The sequence below is a fragment of the Lepidochelys kempii genome, chromosome 19 (genome assembly GCF_965140285.1).
Source record: "Lepidochelys kempii isolate rLepKem1 chromosome 19, rLepKem1.hap1, whole genome shotgun sequence".
Lineage (NCBI taxonomy): Eukaryota > Metazoa > Chordata > Testudines > Cheloniidae > Lepidochelys > Lepidochelys kempii.
Genome location: NC_136398.1, coordinates 6,455,105 through 6,474,634, shown reverse-complemented (window position 1 = coordinate 6,474,634; position 19,530 = coordinate 6,455,105). Strand labels below are relative to the sequence as shown.

The 19,530-nt window shown below is 39.6% G+C and overlaps 1 protein-coding gene across 2 annotated transcripts in view; it reads left to right on the top strand.

The window, feature by feature from the left end:
- PTP4A2 (protein tyrosine phosphatase 4A2) overlaps positions 1-17,761 on the top strand; it is a 30,271-nt gene extending 12,510 nt beyond the window's left edge. The window contains exons 2-7 of one of the 2 annotated variants that reach the window (XM_078849402.1): positions 1,119-1,553; positions 1,696-1,778; positions 4,107-4,199; positions 10,408-10,538; positions 13,842-13,916; positions 15,157-17,761. In XM_078849402.1, the coding sequence (XP_078705528.1) occupies positions 1,722-1,778; positions 4,107-4,199; positions 10,408-10,538; positions 13,842-13,916; positions 15,157-15,265 (465 nt within the window). In that variant the 5' untranslated portion in view covers positions 1,119-1,553; positions 1,696-1,721 and the 3' untranslated portion in view covers positions 15,266-17,761. Of the gene's footprint in view, positions 1-1,118; positions 1,779-4,106; positions 4,200-10,407; positions 10,539-13,841; positions 13,917-15,156 lie in introns of both variants that reach the window. The other variant, XM_073317565.2, reaches the window with a different exon arrangement.
- The last annotated feature ends 1,769 nt before the right edge of the window (positions 17,762-19,530 follow it).

Genomic DNA, 19,530 nt, shown 5'->3' with positions numbered 1-19,530 from the left:
GAATTAGAATTTATAATCCCTATTCCATGACGAGATATCTTTGAGCTATAGTGTATCTTTCTTTAGGTTTTTTCCTCAAAAGCATTTTATCAAAAAAATCTGATTTAAATAAAAACCTTTTTTTTTAAAAAAAAAATCATTGATTTTTATCCACCCTGGAAGCACTACAATGGCGCGGTTGCAGTGCTGCAGCTGTGCTGCTGTAGCAGTTTAAGTGCAGACATAGCCTCAGCTGATGAACATCCTAACTTCGGTAAAATCAGCATTTATCCAAAGTGGAATTAGAATTTTGCTGTTTTCCATTATGTTGTGTGTTCTGAATACTGCTTTACAAAATGTTAGCAGTGCAGTTGTTCTGCTTCCTTCTTGTGCTATTCATATTTACTTGAGGGAAGTGATGATCTGATTAGTGAAACTCTGTTATCTGGCCATTTTGTGTGGAAACTGAACTTCCATAAATAGCTTATGAAAGGTAGGCTAATTTACAGATTAAGAACATAAGAATGACCATCCTAGGTCAGACCAATGGTCCATCTAGCCTAGTCTTCCAACAGAGGCCAGTGCCAGATGCTTCAGTGGGAATGAACAGAACAAGGCAATTATTTAGTGATCCATCTTCTGTCATCTAGTCCCAGCTTCATGCAGTCAGAGGTTTAGAGACACCCAGAGCATGGGGTTGCATCCTGGACCCTCTTGGCTAGTAGCCATTGATGGACCTGTCTTCCATGAACTTAGTCTAGTTCCATACAGATTGTTTGGCTGTGGAGAATATCTGCTGCTTTCTATGTAAATGTTTAATTATGAGCTATCTGAGTGTATGATGACGGTATTTCACCTTTAGTTCTGGTATTCAGTATTACTTGGCTTTTTGATTAACTGAGATTTTGTAGAATATTTGTCATCCACATGCAAAAGATAGAACATAATACAGGAATGCTTCTTGGTACTACAATAAAAGATGTGGTTCAGTGTACATCAAAGTACTTTCAAAAGCAGGCTTGTTTGTTTAACGCTTCATACTTTAATTATGTTGAGGCTTCTGGGTGCACTGTATTCAATAACACTGTACAATCAGAAGGAACAATCCCTTTTAAATGTGACATTTTTCTTCTTCTTAGGTTTTCTGTTGGAATATACGTCACACATTTATGGCGATTCTGAGCATCAGGGCAGATTTCTGCCAGGCCCAGCACAGCACCCTGGCTGACAAGTGAGCGTGTCCTACGTACCATAATTACTTTGCCTTGAAGACTCCAGACACAGCAGTCACCTTCAAATATATGGGATATCTTCTGCATATTGGAAGCATATTCCTTTTACTGACTCAAGCAAAACTAAGCATCAAGAAAACAAAGTGGAGAGAAGATCTGCCCTTATTTTTTTTTTGTCTCACCAGTGCCTAAATGTAGTACAGGCTGCCTAGTCTTGCATGTAGTCAGAATTTTTGGAGTCTGAAGGATACCACCTGCAGTTATTGAGGCCTAAATTGAATTCAAGTGGATTCTAAAGCAAACCTGGTTTTCTTGAAGTAAAAAATCTTAAAGAACAAACAGGTCAATAAAGATAGTTCTGATCAAGCCCAGGCATTTTAGTGGTCTTTTTAATGTTTTCTGCTGTGAAACATTTCAAGGGTTATTGATATTTTTTTTTTGCCCCCACATATATTTTTTTTGTTTGCCATTATGAACCGTCCAGCCCCGGTGGAGATTACTTATGAGAGTATGCGTTTTCTGATCACTCACAACCCAACCAATGCAACCCTCAACAAGTTCACAGAGGTAAGGTAGCCAGATACAGTAGTATGTTTTTTCCCCCATTCCTTGTGTTTTGAAATTTCTAAAGCAGCACTAGATCCACATCTCCCAGATCCACCATGGGTGATGCCATCAGAAATACCCTTTATACTTTATATAATTTAAAAAAAAAAAGCTTTAATGATCAGATACTTTGTTTCATTAAACTGTTTAAAGTTCTCCTGACTCTGTAAGAAGGAAGCCTTTGGTGATTTCCTTTCCTGAAAGTCCTACATCTTTTGACTGAGAGAGGCTGGATGGGACTCCTTTTGGAGCCCATAAAGGTGACTCCTCTTAGGTCCAGCCTACAATCAAAAGTTAGGTTGACCCAGCTACAAGGATCAGACGGTGTGAAAAATCTATGGCCTGACCAACACAGTTAAACCAACCTAACTTCTCAAGTAGACAGCACGAGGTTGACAGAAGACTTCTTCTGTTGACCGAACCACTGCCTCTCGGGAAGGTCGATTACCTATGCTTATGGGAAAACTCCTTCCGTTGGCATAGATAGTGTCTACGCAGAAATACTATAACGGCGCAGCAGCAGTAGACAAGCCGTAATACTCTGCCATCCCAATAACTTGCCGGGTGATTTATCATGTTGTCTTTACTATTGAGTGAGACTACCCTTTGTTGTCGATGTAATAAAACGTACTAACCCCAGAGAGCCATAGCTTATCTTCTGGCTTTTGAATAAGGATCTCTAGTGGTTGATTAATCTGTCTTTGGCCTTTTGACTAAGATCAAGTGTAATAAACCCACTTCCTTCCCTGACAAACCAAGGGACGCACCCCACCCATGTACTTAAGCACTACACCAGTACTGACTTGGACTCTAAATATGCTCCATGGGTGGCATACCCGAGCCCATTTATCCACTGACATGTTAAAAAACTCCCACACCCCAATCTGGGTCTATGTACTCTGTATGCATCTCATGAACCTTGTAACCGATACTTGTAATCCCTCATATCCCAAGCCTGACCCCAGATGTACAGTACCTTCCTTCGTAATTTGTGTAAATTTGACTTTAAACATTAACTTTTAATAACATTATTATAGAAGTCAGACTTTAATTAAAAAAAAAAAAAAGAGGTCCTCAAACTCCGCTTCTAATCTCAGAATAGTTAACTATTTCTGGTAATGGAATTAGTAGTGATGACGTTTTTAAACTACGTCTTTAGCCTCAACTGAGATGAATGGCGTCACCTCCTCTGTACATTGGGTCATACCCAAATTACTGTAATTGAAACTATAAAGGCTTAAACGCTTGTTAAAACGGAAGCTTAAATTTTGCAGAAATAGATGGCATCACCCGAAAAGTACTGGTACAGCATACCACTAGATCCCGTCTTGCTGCAAACTGTGGCGCATCTTCTCGTAAGTCCTTTAGGAAGACTAGATCATGCCCTTGCAGGGGGAAGATTTGATCTAATAGATCTCTTCCATTCTGGTAAGATCTTGTGATCTGACACTGAGTTTTCATATCAACATGATTCCACCTTTCAGGAAGATGTTCTTTTTGTCAGCAATCCGCTTAAATACTAACGGTTAGTTTGGACTGAAACCCTGTTTTGTTTTGTTTTTCCCATTGATGTGATGTTTTCATTTTATTGTTATGGATTATATTTCTAATACCTTATCCAGGGGCCTAGAGCCTGGGATGGACAGTGCATGTGGGGTATTAAAGTGTAAAAATAAATTTTGAAGAGCCATTCCCAGTACAGGCCCAGGAGGAAATGCTGTCTGATCTTTCAAAATGAACTGGGGCAGCTTTAGTTTGATCTGATTATTTATCTAGCACCATGTGCTACTTATAGTGCATTACAAGGAAGCTAGAATACGGTTCTGTGCGTTCTGTTCCTCTCTGTTTCAAAATGTCTCAGCATTGCCTGAGGCAGACAGATCCATGCTTCTATTTAAAGAGAGAGAGAATCTGCATGCAGGGTATAAGTAGCTATTTTAATTTTGCTGTTACATATGCATACCTATAAGGCAGTTTTCCTACTCTGGCCTCCCGCCCTAAGTGAGACTGACATAGAGGTATTTCCTATTCCTCTTCTCCCCCTGGCCTTTTAACCCTCATCATAATGTCGGTCAAGACCACATCCTTTCAGCTTAGAACTGGATGAGACTCTTGGCGCTATCCTTGCTCCTCAGTTATCTAGTCTCCTCCATGGAACTGTAGAGCAATGTACACTGTCATTGATTCAGCATAGCATGTTTATTTGGCTTTGTTAAAGTTGAGAAAATGCTCTAAGTCCCCATTCTGGGAGTATGATTCATGTGTTTGCTTTCCTTCTTGTTCTTAAAGGAGCTTAAGAAGTATGGAGTGACAACCTTGGTGCGAGTTTGTGATGCCACGTATGATAAAGCTCCTGTTGAAAAAGAAGGAATCCAAGTTCTAGTGAGTCTCTTTTAAAATTCTTTCTGAACTGAAAAATCATTAAATATGAATCAGATGTTCCAGCACTGTTTGGCATTCATGCTTCTGCCTGATAATGACCCAGGACTGTGCGACTGCTATAACATTTGAGAGCTCACTTTGATATGCTTGTTCAGTAAAGTGCTTGTAACTTTGTGAAATACATCTGAGATATTTTTGATTATTACTACAACCAGGAGTTCTAGTTAGAATAGAAACTCTTATTCATGGAGGTCTGGGTGCCTCAGGAGATATTTTGCTGTTCATCTCTTGGTCACTGATTTGAATGTGGATTAGGTTAGTACGGACAAAGTTAATGGTGTATCATCTATTCAGCCTATGTGATTTGATTTGGTAGTCTCAATCCTGGACCTAGAACCAGTGACAATTTCATAACTGGCTTTGCTGTTGGCAGCTACGGAATGAAGAGTCACTTCTCTACTAAAGGTGGTATCTTTAAAACATGGGTAAAATGCATTGATGGGGTATTAGTTCTGCTTAAACTGAACTTCCATTTCTAGTGATAATCTCAGACATTTCACAGGTACTAACTTGACTTTAAAAATATCGTTGTTGCTTAACTGGCATTCACTTATTACTTTTGAAATTTTTAACACACAGGCTGAAAACAGCCATAATTTTACATAGCGGTTATATTTGACACATGGCTGTATTGTATATGTTGTAGACCAGTTCTAGCATAAAACGCCAGTAATGTGAGAGGTCCAACTCGCTATAGAAGTCAGTGGGCTCAGCTGTAAGTGCAGTGTACCTATTGGCTTCTTCCCTTCTTCTTCAGGAGGTATAATTCTGTAACTGTGCTGTTTACGGTTAGATTTGCACAGTGAAATATGGTATTGCTTGGTGTCTCTAGGTTGATTTTTTTGTTAGCGGTGTGAAGGCATTAGGGATGAAGGCAGATATGAAAATGCATTACCTCAAAAGTTAACAGCTATTGTATGTCAGATGTGACTTTTCAATATAATAAAAAGGCTGAAGTGACTCCTCAGTCTCTCCGCTGGGATCTCAGAAGCTGCACCCTGCCTAACAGTTAGTTGTAGGTAGTCAGTCTTCTATTGCCTCTCATTTTTGTGGCTAGAGACCATGGGCAATTTGGAGGAAAATCCACACAACTCTGCGGGACTTGTATTTGTGGGATACATTCTGTTCTGCGTGATCCTACTCTTAAACTTATATATGACTTCAAAAGAAAAGCCTCAAGAGTTATTTAAAAATGGGTACTGCCATGCTCTGATTTCAGCACTAGGTTGTGGGGAGCCTCTCGCCTCACTGCGGCATTGAAGTTTCTCTGCTGGATGATCCTCCCCACTCCACCACAGCTGTTAACCATAGTGTTTCCAGAGCATCATCAAAGCAAATGAATTATAGCAGTCAGTTTGCTCTGCTGGGAAAGCAAACTGGCCAGGAACAGCACAGGAAAGTTACAGCATATTTAAAAAAAAACAAAAAAACCCAGCACAGGCTCATGAGCAATCTTCCTTCTACCAGAGGTGCAGTTTCTTTCCTTCTACCTCCACATTTCTGTTTGAAATGCATATGTGTAGCTGTCATAAAATTCCATAGGAGTGTGATGGTGTTTTGGTCAAAATAACTTGTTTACAGGTGAGGTGCATGCACCATGCTGACTGGAAAATGGGCCAATGTCAATTATGGTGCAGAAGGGCCAGTTTACTTCTGCAATGATGACCGAATATCTATTTAGGAGCTCATATTGTCCTCAGCACCATGATATTTGAGTGCCTTACAAATTCTAAATTATATACACAGGATCCTGTATGTTTGCCACATTTGTCCTTGATAACCAGCCTTCTCTCTGCATTCAGTATGTAACTGCTCCTAGTATGCTCTTGTTGCAGGAGAGCAAAACAGCAGAGGGAACAAGTCCTGTAGACATCAGACAAGGATAACAGAAAACAGGAGGTGACAGAGAAGATTTGCTGCTAATGTCATACTTGAGCCAGATGATTCCAGCCATGATAGTGTCTTCATTACTTAATACATCACAGTGGTATTTTGGCATTTAAGAGTGGCTCTGAATATTCAGCAGCACGACCCACAACCACTTGTCCCTCTTGAAACCAGCTCTGTCAAAACAGGCTGCTGTCACCATTCAGAAATGGTGCTATATTACCAGCTGGCTGAGAAAATGACACATACCACTATTTAAAGCTAACGTTTGTTTACAAAAATAACAAAGATTAAAACTACAGCATGTGTTATTTAAAACTGTTGAGGTCAAAAGCCTTATGAAACTCGTGAAACAGAATATTTTAGTAAAGCTTGAGTTCTTTCCATGATATAAGGTAATATACTAGTAAGACAAACAAAGACGGTGGAATGTGGCAGCTAGTGAGCCTGCTTTGACAGATGGCATAGTGAGAAAGCAGGGAATTGGAGAATTAGATGTAGCCTGTTTGAACTATTAGTGTTGGTAAACAAGTGTATGCAATAAAGAGATGAAACTAGGGAAATAGGAGGCTGGAATGGATAATAGTATCTTTGGGATTAATGTACCAGATGACCAGAGGAAAGCTAATGTGATGCCAATTTTTAAAAAGGGCTCCAGAGGCAATCCTGGCAATTGCAGACCGGTAAGCCTAACTTCAATACCAGGCAAATTGTTGAAACTATAGTAAAGAACAGAAGTATCAGACACATAGATGAACGTGATTGTTGGGGAAGAAGTCAGCATGGTTTTTGTAAAGGGAAATCACACCTGACCAATCTACTAGAATTCTTTGAAGGGGTCAACAAGTATGTGGACAAGGATGATCCAGTGGATATAGTGTACTTAGATTTTCAGAAAGCCTTTGACAAGGTCCCTCACCAAAGGCACCTAAGCAAAGTAAGTTGTCATGGGGTAAGAGGACAGGTCTTCTCGTGCATCAGGAGCTAGTTAAAAGATAGGAAACGAAGGGTAGGAATGAATGGTCAGTTTTCAGAATGGAGAGCGGTAAATAGTGGTGTCCCCCAAGGGTTGTACTGGGACCAGTACTGTTCAACATATTCATAAATGATCTGGAAAAAGAGGTAAACAGTGAGGTGGCAAAATTTACAAAACTACTCAAGGTAGTTGAGTCCAAAGCAGACTGCGAAGAGTTACAAAGGAATCTCACAAACCTGGGTGCCTGGGCAAGAAAATGGCAGATGAAATTCAATGTTGATAAATGCAAAGTAATGCACATTAGAAAACATAATCCCAACTATACATGTAAAGTGATGAGGTCTAAATTAGCTGTTACCGCTCAAGAAAGAGATCTTGGAGTCATGGTGGATAGTTCTCTGAAATCATCCAGTCAATGTGCAGTGGAGGTCAAAAAAGCTAACATGTTGGGAATCCTTAGGAAAGGGATAGATAAGTTAGAAATTATCATATTACCTCTATGTAAATCCATGGTACACCCGCATCTCGAATACTGCGTGCCGATCAGATTGCCCCATCTCGAAAAAGATATATTGGAATTGGAAAAGGTACAGAAAAGGGCAACAAAAATGATAAGGGGTCTGGAACGGCTTTCATATGAGGAGAGATTAAGAATACTGGGACTTTTCGGCTTGGAAAAGAGACTAAGGGGGATATGATAGAGGTCTATAAAATCATGACTGGTGTAGAGAAAGCAAATAAAGAAGTGTTATTTACTCCTCATAACATAAGAACTAGGTGTCACCAAATGAAATTAATAGCTAACAGGTTTAAAATAAACAAAAGGAAGTATTTCTTCACACAATGCACAGTCAACTTGTGGAACTCTTTGCCAGAGGGTATTGTGAAGGCCAAGACTAGAACAGGGTTAAATTAAGAACTAGATAAGTTCATGGAGGATTGGTCCATCAATGGCTATTAGCCAGGATGGGCAGGGATGCAAAACCATGCTCTGAAGTGTACCTAGCCTCAGTTTGCCAGAAGCTGGGAATGGGCGACGGGATGGATCACTGGATGATTCCCTGTTCTGTTCATTCCCTCTGGGGCACCTGACATTGGCCACAGTCAGAAGACAGGTTACTGGGATGAATGGACCATTGGTCTGTCCCAGTATGGCCATTCTTAAGTTCTTATGTCAGTTCTTTAAACTATAAGTTAATGTGGTTTTAAATGGTTATGTGTAAGTAACATGAGAGAAATCCAAAGCAAGGACATGAAGAGTTAAGGCTGAATTCCGTTCTTTGAAACATTCCAGTTCACCAGGGAGAATCAAGTAATGGGTCATTCTTTTCTATGGAACTCTGTGAAATTTGTCATTGACTAACTACTGTGAGAACAACATTGGTCCTAAATGATTATGGATACCAATTTGTGTGTTTTTGGATTAAATATTGAATGTGGAGTATAAACTCCTACAAAAGTTAATTTGAAAAGGAGCTGAGTGCACTAAATACGTCATATGGTCAGGCCCTGCATCCATATTCTGGATTAATCACCTGCAGAATTATTTTGGAGAAATGAGGCTTTCAGTTTCAGTAGCTCTAACAATGGCAGATTTGTACCCTTGCAATTTCTCAACTACTAATATTTAAAGGTTGTTCTTGTGTTGAGGTCTTCTCAACTAAAGATGTTAAGCCTTGAAAAATGTGGACAATAGAAATACTGACAGGTTTCAGAGTAGCAGCCGCGATAGTCTGTATCTGCAAAAAGAACAGGAGTACTTGTGGCACCTTAGAGACAAACAAATTTATTTGAGCATAAGCTTTCGTGGGCTAAAACCCACTTCATTGGATGCATGAAATACTGACAATCTTAATTATAGTGACAGGTTTCAGAGTAACAGCCGTGTTAGTCTGTATTTGCAAAAAGAAAAGGAGGACTTGTGGCACCTTAGAGACGAACCAATTTATTTGAGCATAAGCTTTCGTGAGCTACAGCTCACTTCATTGGAGCTGTAGCTCACGAAAGCTTATGCTCAAATAAATTGGTTCGTCTCTAAGGTGCCACAAGTACTCCTTTTTTAATTATAGTGGTGTTGGATGGCTATTCCTGGAACTGATAAGCAGATGACAGCTCCTACTCTGATGGTGTGCCATCCTGTCTAATGGGCTACCCAGGAAGTGTCACGGTGCTAGTTACAATTACATTTCAAAATTAAGAGCCCAGTAGCATTGTGCTTCTCCAGAGTTTCTGCATGTCTTTTCTAGGCTCCTGAAGGAGGAGAGTATGAAGTCAGGATCCTCAAGGTACTGCATGATAGCCATAGTTCTCCTAGCCAAGGGCTAGAAGAAGGCTCCTTTCACTCTAGTTTCTGAGAAGAGAATAAAACCTGGGCCCACCTTTGTCTTGAAATGTAATTTCAAGACACACACACACACACACACAACTCTATAAACAGAAAGCATAGATGCCAAAAGTGAATTATCTAGTGAAAAAGATTTGGAAATAATCTCACATAAAATTCTGACTTATAGCCATGCTCATATTATGCAGTATGATTCAGACAGTTCTTTACATTCTTGACAAACTTTCATAAGGAGGAAAAAAAAATCATAGATGCTGCTCAGTTATTCACTTTTCCATTTATTTTTAAGCACTGTATTTTGCATATGAGTAAGAGGCATGTGTTTGTAATTGTGGATAATACCTAGGGTAGGTATGAATGCCTCTTCCTAATCAGATGCCATGTATTGCAGTTGGACAAGCTGATCCAGTGGAATAGTTGTGCGGCAATCTTTTCAGACTCTTCTATGCAGAGTATACGGTACAAATAATATTTTGAAGTGGTGTACTTTTAGGCAAAAGTCTACACAGTTCTCTTCTTCCTCCTTTAAGTATTAAATTGAATTACAGTTTATTTAGATTTAATTACAAAATTTCAGTGATATTTCAAAGACAGTTGTTTAGTTTTTCCACAAAGTCCATTCTACAACTGAGTCGTCAGTCAGCAATTTCCACTAGACCAAATTAGCTGATTTTTAGTGAATTAGCTTTTAATTTAAAATGTTTAAGGATATTTAAATTTTGTTGAGTATTCTATTATGATATAATTGAATCTGTGTCTGGAATACTAGGAAATTACATGTTTAATAACAACCGTGTAGAATTTGGATGTTGACTGAATAAAAGCCTATGCCACCCCCTGCTCCTCTCCCGCTAGCCCTGCTGTTCATTGTGGATTGCATTCTCTGTCAATGTGTATAATCCCTGCACAAAAATTATAGCTAATCTTTTCTTCCCCTGAAGGACTGGCCATTTGATGATGGAGCGCCACCCCCAAATCAAATAGTTGATGACTGGCTAAACCTGTTGAAAACCAAATTTCGTGAAGAGCCTGGATGCTGTGTTGCTGTGCATTGTGTTGCAGGATTGGGAAGGTAAGTGTTTTGCTCTTTTGGTTTTGTAAGGGATTCACTTTAGCATATACATAAACTAGTTGAAGATTTCATTCTGAAAGATAGCTACATTCATTCAGTTACAAAAAACCAAGCAAACTATGTTTAAGTAACATAAGCAACTTCATACCATCATAATCAAGGAAGCTTACTACAATTTTAAAATGGTAGGTGACACGGCAACTGTATCTCAAAGCTCTTGTTTCATTTTGGATTGTTTGTTCACAGTAGCTGATCTGACAGATCATAATGTGTCAGAAGAATTAGAGAATCTACTCAGTGGAAAATGCATTGCATCTTTCTGCTAAAAATCTCTTGTGCTTTTTGACAAACCTAATGTATATATGCAGTATAAGCCAAATACATTGTTTGCTCTGGGCCTAAGCTACAAGGTTCTGAATGCCTTCTATTCCATTGACTTCAGTGGGAGTTTGAGATTCTATAAGCACTTTATATGGTTGGATTCTTTTTTATTGCCTTCCAACTAGTCAAAGCCATTGAATAATGTTACAAAATATTGGCATGCAACATTTCACTGAAAAGATAGCTTTTTTTTTTAATATATTAATGCTTGGAAGTCCCAAACTAGTTTTTAAACTCTTATAGTTTTGAGGTTGAGACATTTAAAAGCAGACCAGAGCAATTTTTGTCACTTATAAACACCTGAAAAGAAAGGTTCACTTGGAAGTACTGAGGGCATTTCCTGCAGCAGTGTGAATGCTGGAATAATAATACATTGATACACAGCAGGTTTAACAGCCTGTTTGGTGGTTAGGGGACCCAGTGAATGATAATTTGCCCCATCAGCCCTAAACTGCCTTTCCTCAAATTGGTAAATCAGGATATTGGTTCTATGGCTCTTTGCAATCCCTTAATTCTTGGCTATATCGCCTACCCCCAATATACAATTCATACATCTATTTCTACAGGAGCTACAGATTTCGTATTCATCCTAAGGCTAGGACAGGTATTGTTTGAGATTGCAGTGTTGTTTTGTTACTGGAAGCTAAGCAAATTGTCATGTGTGCCACTTCCCTCTCTATTTTCCTATCTCCCATTACTCTACTCCCCACACAGACAGCATCACCTTCCCTCCCAGCCTGGGAAGGGAGTGCACCAAGATTGTGCCTGATTTGTGGATTTCTATAGCTTCTAATTATTAGGACAGCTGACAAGATTATTAATGACCTCTTCCAAAATGTGTAAGCTCCAGTTTAATATCTAAAATAAACTTGTGGAAGGTGGTTTTGGACAGATTGGACTGTCATTTAAAATTAGTCTTTTGAATCATTTAATCAGATTTCATAAGGTAATCGGGGGTCAGGCTAGTTCAGTACTTGCATGAGGGAACTCTGAGATGCAGCAGAATATAACTCATTCAGTGGGTGTCACTCCTGTATTAGTACTGGCTACCATCCCAGCATAATGCTAGGGGAACTGTTCTGTAGGAGTTTCCATTTTTTGATAAAGACCCAAAACCAAGGTCCATTGTGCCTGAGGTCCCCCTGGTACTTCCTGGTCATAATCCAATTTTAGTAATCCTATACTGTCTCCTAAATTTCCTCCTTGGTTTTCAACCTAATATGCTATTCACTACCCCCTCTAAACTGTTATACATTAGTGCTATATGCTATTTAAAAGTTGATCTGTTTTCCCCAACGTGGCCGGATTTTAGTGGTGGGTAAAGAGAGATCTCTCTCGTATATGTGCTGATTTCTTTGTGGGTCCGAAATGCAATTTCCCTCTTCTCCAGGAAGGAGTCACTATGTTTGCGACTAAAAAGAAAATTCATTTCTTCAGGTAATTGGGAAAGCTAAATAGAACATCCAGTCTCACAAATGTAAACAAATAAGTTCTGTAAACAAATCGCTACTTGTCCTACATGCTGGGAACAAAGAGATAAATACTTGAGATGCTTCTGTGATTGGGGTGGGAGACTTATAAATTCTTAAATAGGTATAATGAAAAGACAGAAAGGTGGGATAAAGAAAAATCAAGAAGAGTCATGTAAGTTGGGTTGGCTGGTCTTAACTTGGTTGTTAAATCCATTTCTTCCCTTAGGGGAGAGGTGAAATGCTGAAGCAGGGAAAAACCTGAGTAATGCAAAAACATGGCAATTAACATGATTTGCTACTCTGTTCTTTGTCTTGTTTCCGTGTGAGGATTTTTTTGGGAGGGGGAGAAGGGTGGAAGATGACCACAGATTGTAGCTCAATTAAAAGATTTAAAGCCCTCCTGCTTCTTGCCCAGCATTAAGTCAAAGTGTGCTGACAGTTTGACATCTACTGTTATTACAGACATGAGTTGGTAGGTTTATTCATTAGGAATGACCTTTCTGGTTTTTCTCTTGGGTTCCTTTTTTTGTAGAAAGAAAAGGAAGAACTTCTTGTAAGTTTTGCTTAGGCCCTGGGAAGCACTGCATTTATGCTGCTTGGGAATTGAACCTCAAATGTTGTCTGTTCTACTACTTACGTTTTTAAAGTGCATTTAGTGTTTGTGGGGTTTCAGACTGACAGCAGCGAAAACTGAAGTTGCGTTTATCCAGGTGCTGCACAGCAGTGATGGAGCAAGCTGCCCTGCCAGAGTTGTTCAGTTTTGTTCCTGATTAACTGTAAGGGCAAGTAGTTCAGTTTACAACCTCTGTTCAGTCCTTGACCTCTCCTCTGCCACTAAGGTGCAAGTGTAATTGTGTGCTATTGCTAATATGAACAACTGAGCACTAGGACGTGGACTCAGAGCATCATCTCCCTTCACATAGCACTCCTGAATCAGCCATCCACACATCCTTCCCACTCAGCTGGGTTGGTTTCAGAACAGTGACCTGCAGGGGAAAATCTTATTCCATTGCCCCTTAAGTCCCACAAATAACCTAGCAAAAGGAATAAGTGTCAATGTTGTCATTTCAAAAGCAGTGCATCTCTTTGGTCTGTATGGGATTAAAGCTGTGTTGTAACAAGAAGTTAAATGCACCAAAGATGAACCTCAGATTTCTTCATGGCCAGCAGAGTACAAAATTATTTTATAGTAAAAAAGTAAAGAATAAAAATCCATTATTACTATTTCATGGCAGACACTGAAGGAGCTATTGATTTTGGTGCTGGAAGCAAAGCTGTGTGCTGAAGAGAATTTTACATTAGATGCTGCAGGCAAATGGCTTGCTGTAGGTAAAATATTTAAAGACAGGATACTGAAGCTGTTTGTTTATAGACTAATATGATCTATTTTGAGGGGTTCAATACATTGGTTCTCTAGACTGTTAACATAAATACTGATTTCTCTTTGTAGGGCCCCTGTCCTAGTTGCACTGGCTCTCATTGAATGTGGAATGAAGTATGAGGATGCAGTTCAGTTCATAAGGCAGTAAGTAAAAGTAACCAGCTCTCCAGCACGTTTCCCCTCTCCTATGTCTGTCTATGCAATTTTATCTTTGTGTTTTTAAGAGCAATGTGCACTTGTAGCAAGACTTCTTAAACTGCTGATAGTTTCCCAGTAGCTGTGTCCTGCCAGTTCTGGGCATAACTTTAATGCCAAGGCTTACACCCTCCTGGGTGTGGAGGTTGGGGGGCAGGGAAGAGCCAACCTTTTACATTTGCTTGTGAATTAAGGCACTGGTTTGTGACCCAATGCATTTGGAGTGAAAGTAAAATGCTAACAAAAGAACTTAGTAAAATTCCTGCTTGAGGTGGACACTGACAAATTACTAAAGAACCAAAACCAAATGTAGCCTGGCCAAGTACCATAGCAGCATGACATTCTATAGCTCTTGGGCCAAGCAGCATGATCAATCTACAGCAGGAACCCTGATGGTCTCATGTGTGGAAGGGGCACAGTCTGCTTAGGAAATGTTGGCAGCCATCCAACATGGAAAAAAGGCAAAAGTGGTGCTTGAATGAGAGCGAGCACAAAGTTCTGGTGTTTTTTGTTATAGCATCAGATCTTGAAATGAAGCCCACCAGGTAGGAAGATACTATACAACCATGTGCCAAAACCCTGCTTTGTGTTGCTGTTGGAGCTGTTGTAGGGTCTTCAACTGCCTCCCTAATCCATCTCACTGTCAAGAGGACTTTCTTGGTCCTCCTAAATTTTCTTTCTTGATTTCCTCTCACTACTTCTAGCTTTACCTCTTTCTTATTAAGCTAAATTACCCTCTTTGTTAACTCCCTTCAAATATTTGTATTTAGTTGTCATGTCTTCACTTATCTAATACTACACATGCAGACATCACATTAATCTTCAAGGGGCGGATGGAGTATCCCTTATGTCATTCAGCACCACTCCTGCTTGTAGGAGAGGCAGTGGACTCCAGGGAAGCTAAATCTCCCAACCCAAAGGCATGCTGTAGTCTGCTCAGTAAGATGAGGGAGGGGGAAGCGTTTTATAATCTATAGATTTAACTAATTCAGCTCTACAGATCCCGAGTTTCATGTCCCAGTTAAGATCTCCTTTCCTAGAGGAGACAGTGGATAATGAAGTGAGCCAGGTGACAGTTCTGTGGGGCTGGAAAAACCTTGCAGCGAGCAGCTATCTTCTTTGAAATATACACAATAACTGAAGCCGTACTTTTGCAATTGATATGACGCCTTCATTCTGTTTATTTTAGGAAAAGGAGGGGAGCTTTCAATTCCAAACAGCTGCTTTACCTTGAGAAATACCGACCTAAGATGCGATTACGCTTCAAAGATACCAATGGTCACTGCTGTGTTCAGTAAAAGAAACCTTAAACAAAGGCTGAAGTTATCATGGCTGTTTTCTGGACTCTTGTCACCTGGAAATGTGAATCTGGAATCAAACTACGTCATCAAATTAGTGGTGGAGTCAATGCTCCTCAGCCTCTGTCCTAATGGTGGTGATGATTTAAAAAAAATAATAAAATTAAAAAAAGAAACATTTCAGTGAAGGATTGTTTTCTCCTCAAGCTGCAGTTTGAATATCTGCCAGGAGAAAATCAGTTTCTGAACCTTCTGTATTTTTAACTTTTTTTAAAAAAATAAAATAAAGTGAAGTTTATGTCTAAGGAAAACCAGCAGAGCATTGGGTTGTGCAGAAGCCATTTTCTTGGTTTGGGGACAGTGCTTCATAGTTAGGTCCTGGCATGTGGAATTTCCTTTGGGACGTCCTTTTTTTTTTTTTTTTCCTCCCCCTCCCCCCTTATTATTATTTTTTTTTAAATTGCGGTTTTTTCCCCTTTCCTTGCTGAGAGCTGGCAGACAGAAATAAGGAGGAGCCTTTGTTGCTGTAGGTGAGCAGTCTGACAGCCTTAAGTCCCACTGGGCACTTTTCAAGAAATATAGTGGTGGTTGTGTTCTGTGTCTGTGTGGCATTTAGACTTTGCAAATGACAGGATGTTTTTGGTAGTTTTCTTTAACTGAAGACTCTCTTTTTCTAATTGGTGGAGGTAGTATTTTTTCAAATAATGCTCTGTGTGCGTGTGTGGGCATGTGTGCGCGTGCTTGACTAAATTGTACTTCTCCAAAAAACTTGTCTGGGAAGTTAACTTTCTGCTATTTGGGTAGAAAAATTATTTCTTGGTGGAGGAAGATTCAGACATCCATAATCCAGAAGTGTCCTGGTTAACTAAAAGATTCCAGGCAGGGAGTTTTTAACTCCTCTGTCCTAAGAAACAGAAAGGCTGTTATGGTCATTGTCCAGATTATCTCTGCCTCTTTGAACATAATAAACCAGGACTTGAAGTGTCTCATTGGTACTGCCTGTGAGGCTCAGATAATATATATGCAGTTTGGTCTCTGAATAAATGCCTGGTTATGGGTATTTTCCCAGACTGGTCCTCATGTACAGTTCAGTTTAATTACTGATTGCCTTGTTCTTTTTTTCTTTACCAGGCTCTTTCTGAGAGAGAATCACTGGTTACACACCAACAATGCCTAATGTGCATACACTGTCAGCAGGCCGTAACTTACGGGGTGGGGAAAATGCTGATTTTGGGGGGCAGGGGCTGGAATGTATTGTTTGAGGACCAGTGCAGTATTTTCTTTGCAGAGTCATTGCTGGGTTCAGTGCACTAATCAAGACTAGTAATTTGCACTGCCTCTGAGAGGTCGTTTCAGTAAAACTGGTTTTACCAAATGAATTGTAATGCCAGCTTAGTGTTCTGCCACATTAGCAATCTTGTGTGCTTTCAACTCAACATTGTGTTTGTAATAGTGGTCAGCCGCTGAGGACTTTGAACACAGGTTTAGGATCGTCTTGTCTCGTGGTCTCTTGCTGTGCAGCACCAAAGGCTTTCATTTGTCTGTCCCAGCAGCAGTGCCAGCAAGTGCAGACTGGTACCCCCTCTTTACTAATACCTCAGATGCTGGTTATGTGAACTGCCTCTGTACAATATTGTCCTAGTCCAAAGTTTTTTTTAATTTGTAACCTAACAAAACTGCATAAACACTTTCAGAAAACACATAATGGATTTTAAAATTCTATTTCTAGAAGTGTGTTTAAGTTAAAACAAAAAATGACGGTACTACTCAAACCTTCCCACTTAAGGACATGCCAAAAGATCCCGCTGTAGGTTCACGGCTATAAAACACTGCACCCCCCCAAAGCTCAGATACTGTACCGTGACTTGAGCTGTATTAATGTAGTAACAAACTCCTTCCTGCCTTAAAATGTGTAACGTGCTCAATTTTTGTGTGTGTGTTGTAGATAAAGGGGGCACACAAGAGTGCGTGATGCTAATTCCTACTTGTTAGGAAAATAATTGGTAATGTTTGATTCTGCGCAGGGGTACGTAAGGCTCTAATATTGCCCCCCACCCCCGAACGACAAACCAACATTTTAATTATTCTCAGTTGGATTTTTGTTTCTGCGAAATTAAAATCTTTGATTTTGAACTGAATAAAGTATTGATAGCTGATTTCAGTTTGACAAATGAGAGATGTCAGACTGGAGGGGGGAAAGTGTTGTAGCCAGATTGAAAACCAAAGCCCCAGACCCTTTAAAGAACAATAAAAAACCCTATTTACATGCTCTGTGTATAACTGCATTCCTCCTAGTTTTACTTTGATTTATAATATATTATATTAGCTTGTACTATGACCTTGCAACCTTAACTGAATTGAGAAAACATGATAAAGTCACATGGGTGCACAGACTCGTAGACATGATGGGGAGCTTGATTGTGACTGGGGTCCAACAGGCACAATAGCTGGTTCAGCACTTGGACATAGTGCAATAAAGTTCTTACTGTAAATGGCTCTTACCTCTGGTTCCCAATTAATTTACTCATTGCATAGATGTTAAATTTTGTTCTTTACCCTGGTTCCTAAACGGATTCAGACCAATCTGTCTACAGACACTCCTTCTTAGATGGTCTGATGACCACAGTTCAGCAGCGAACAGCGTGAGCTTGCTTGTGACTCAGTGAGAATTTGGAGGCACGGTTCCATCCTGAAAAAGAGGAAGAACTGCTGCAGACATCAGCTGTTTCTTTCCCCCTAAATCACCTGGTTTAAAAAAAACCAAAAACCATGAAATCTCTGTGCAGCCTTTCCAAGTGCTGTAAGAAGATTTGTTGCAAATCTCTTCTTGTCTCCTGAACAAGACTAGACAATGTGCCACTTGGCAGTGTGTGAATTAAAACACTGTCTGGGACGACACGGGGGAATTTCTCGAGCCTTGGGTCCTAATCGGTTTCATTTAATTTGTAGTGGAGCTCCATAGAAGAGATGTACAATTGACTTATGTAAGAAGAGTGCTATTTTCAAAGCTCCACAGATAGAAATTTGAGTCAGCTTTCCTTTGTTGCCATCAAAGCAGATGCATTACCCACAAATCAGTATCAGAGTTCTAATTTTTATCAGATTTTCTCACCAGTGCATTAATGCAAGGTTTCAGTCCCCAGTGGAGATCAGATAATAAACGACTCTAGCTATACTGGAAGCTGTGTCTGTGAAGGTTCATCTCCTCTTCCTGTGTGGATAAATGTCTTTTATATAATGGGTTTTAATGCAAAATCCTGTCACTTGTTTCTGAAGGACTCTACCTTTGGTTACCATGCATGAAAGAGGAGCACATCATTAACCAAAGCTTAATCAGCAGAAAAAGATAGATTTCATTGCAAATTAGTTATATGAACTTTATATATTTCCTCTTTGTGGCAGTATAAGTTACCTGTTTCCTCTGTTTCTGGATATTTACACATCCATTTCTGAAAATGCAAACACTGATATTTTCTTTAGCTGGAGATTAACATTTAATTGATTGAGTATTTATACCATTCAAGGTAATGCACTTGGAATGGGGATGGTATGCAGTTTAAGGTCAGTTTGCATATGTAAATATTCTTAATTAAGCGTGAAGTATTTGAAATCCGCCAATTTTATGAAAGCTCACTTTCTAATGCTTTTAGTCAAAGGATTTTATATTAGACTTACCATTAATACCTGCAACCCCAAGACTGAGCTCAGTAAGAACTTTATACATAGATATAGAGCTCGGCTAATCTGTTACTTACAAAATTTGAAGTAAAATGTGGAATGTAAGATTTTGTCAAACCTGTCAAAATGTATATGACCCTAGAAATAGGACTGATTTGCATATTATAGTCAACAGCAATGAGGTGCCAGCTGCACGTAAAATATTTATGCTGAATAGTACACACTAAATATTGCCTGAATCATGGTCTTCATATCTAATATTTCTCTTTTCACACCTGTGTACACTAGTATCCATATTGCTGCCACTGTAGAGGGGCATCTGCACTGGCAGAATTTAGGCTTCACTGTCTCATCCTTGGCTCTATGACATGCGAGTAAAAAGTTTGCACCCTGCCAATGTTATTTGCTGTTTACACTCCGAATTTTTCCTGTTGCTGGTATGGCCTCAGAATGAATGCTGGTCTCAAAATGAAGAAAAGGAGAGACCAGTCTTCTCTCACCCTGTCTGTCTGTGTCTGTAAAGCAACTAGCTGGACCTGCCGAACTTCTCCTCCTTTAAGTGTTGTGAGGATCCTAACCCATAATAT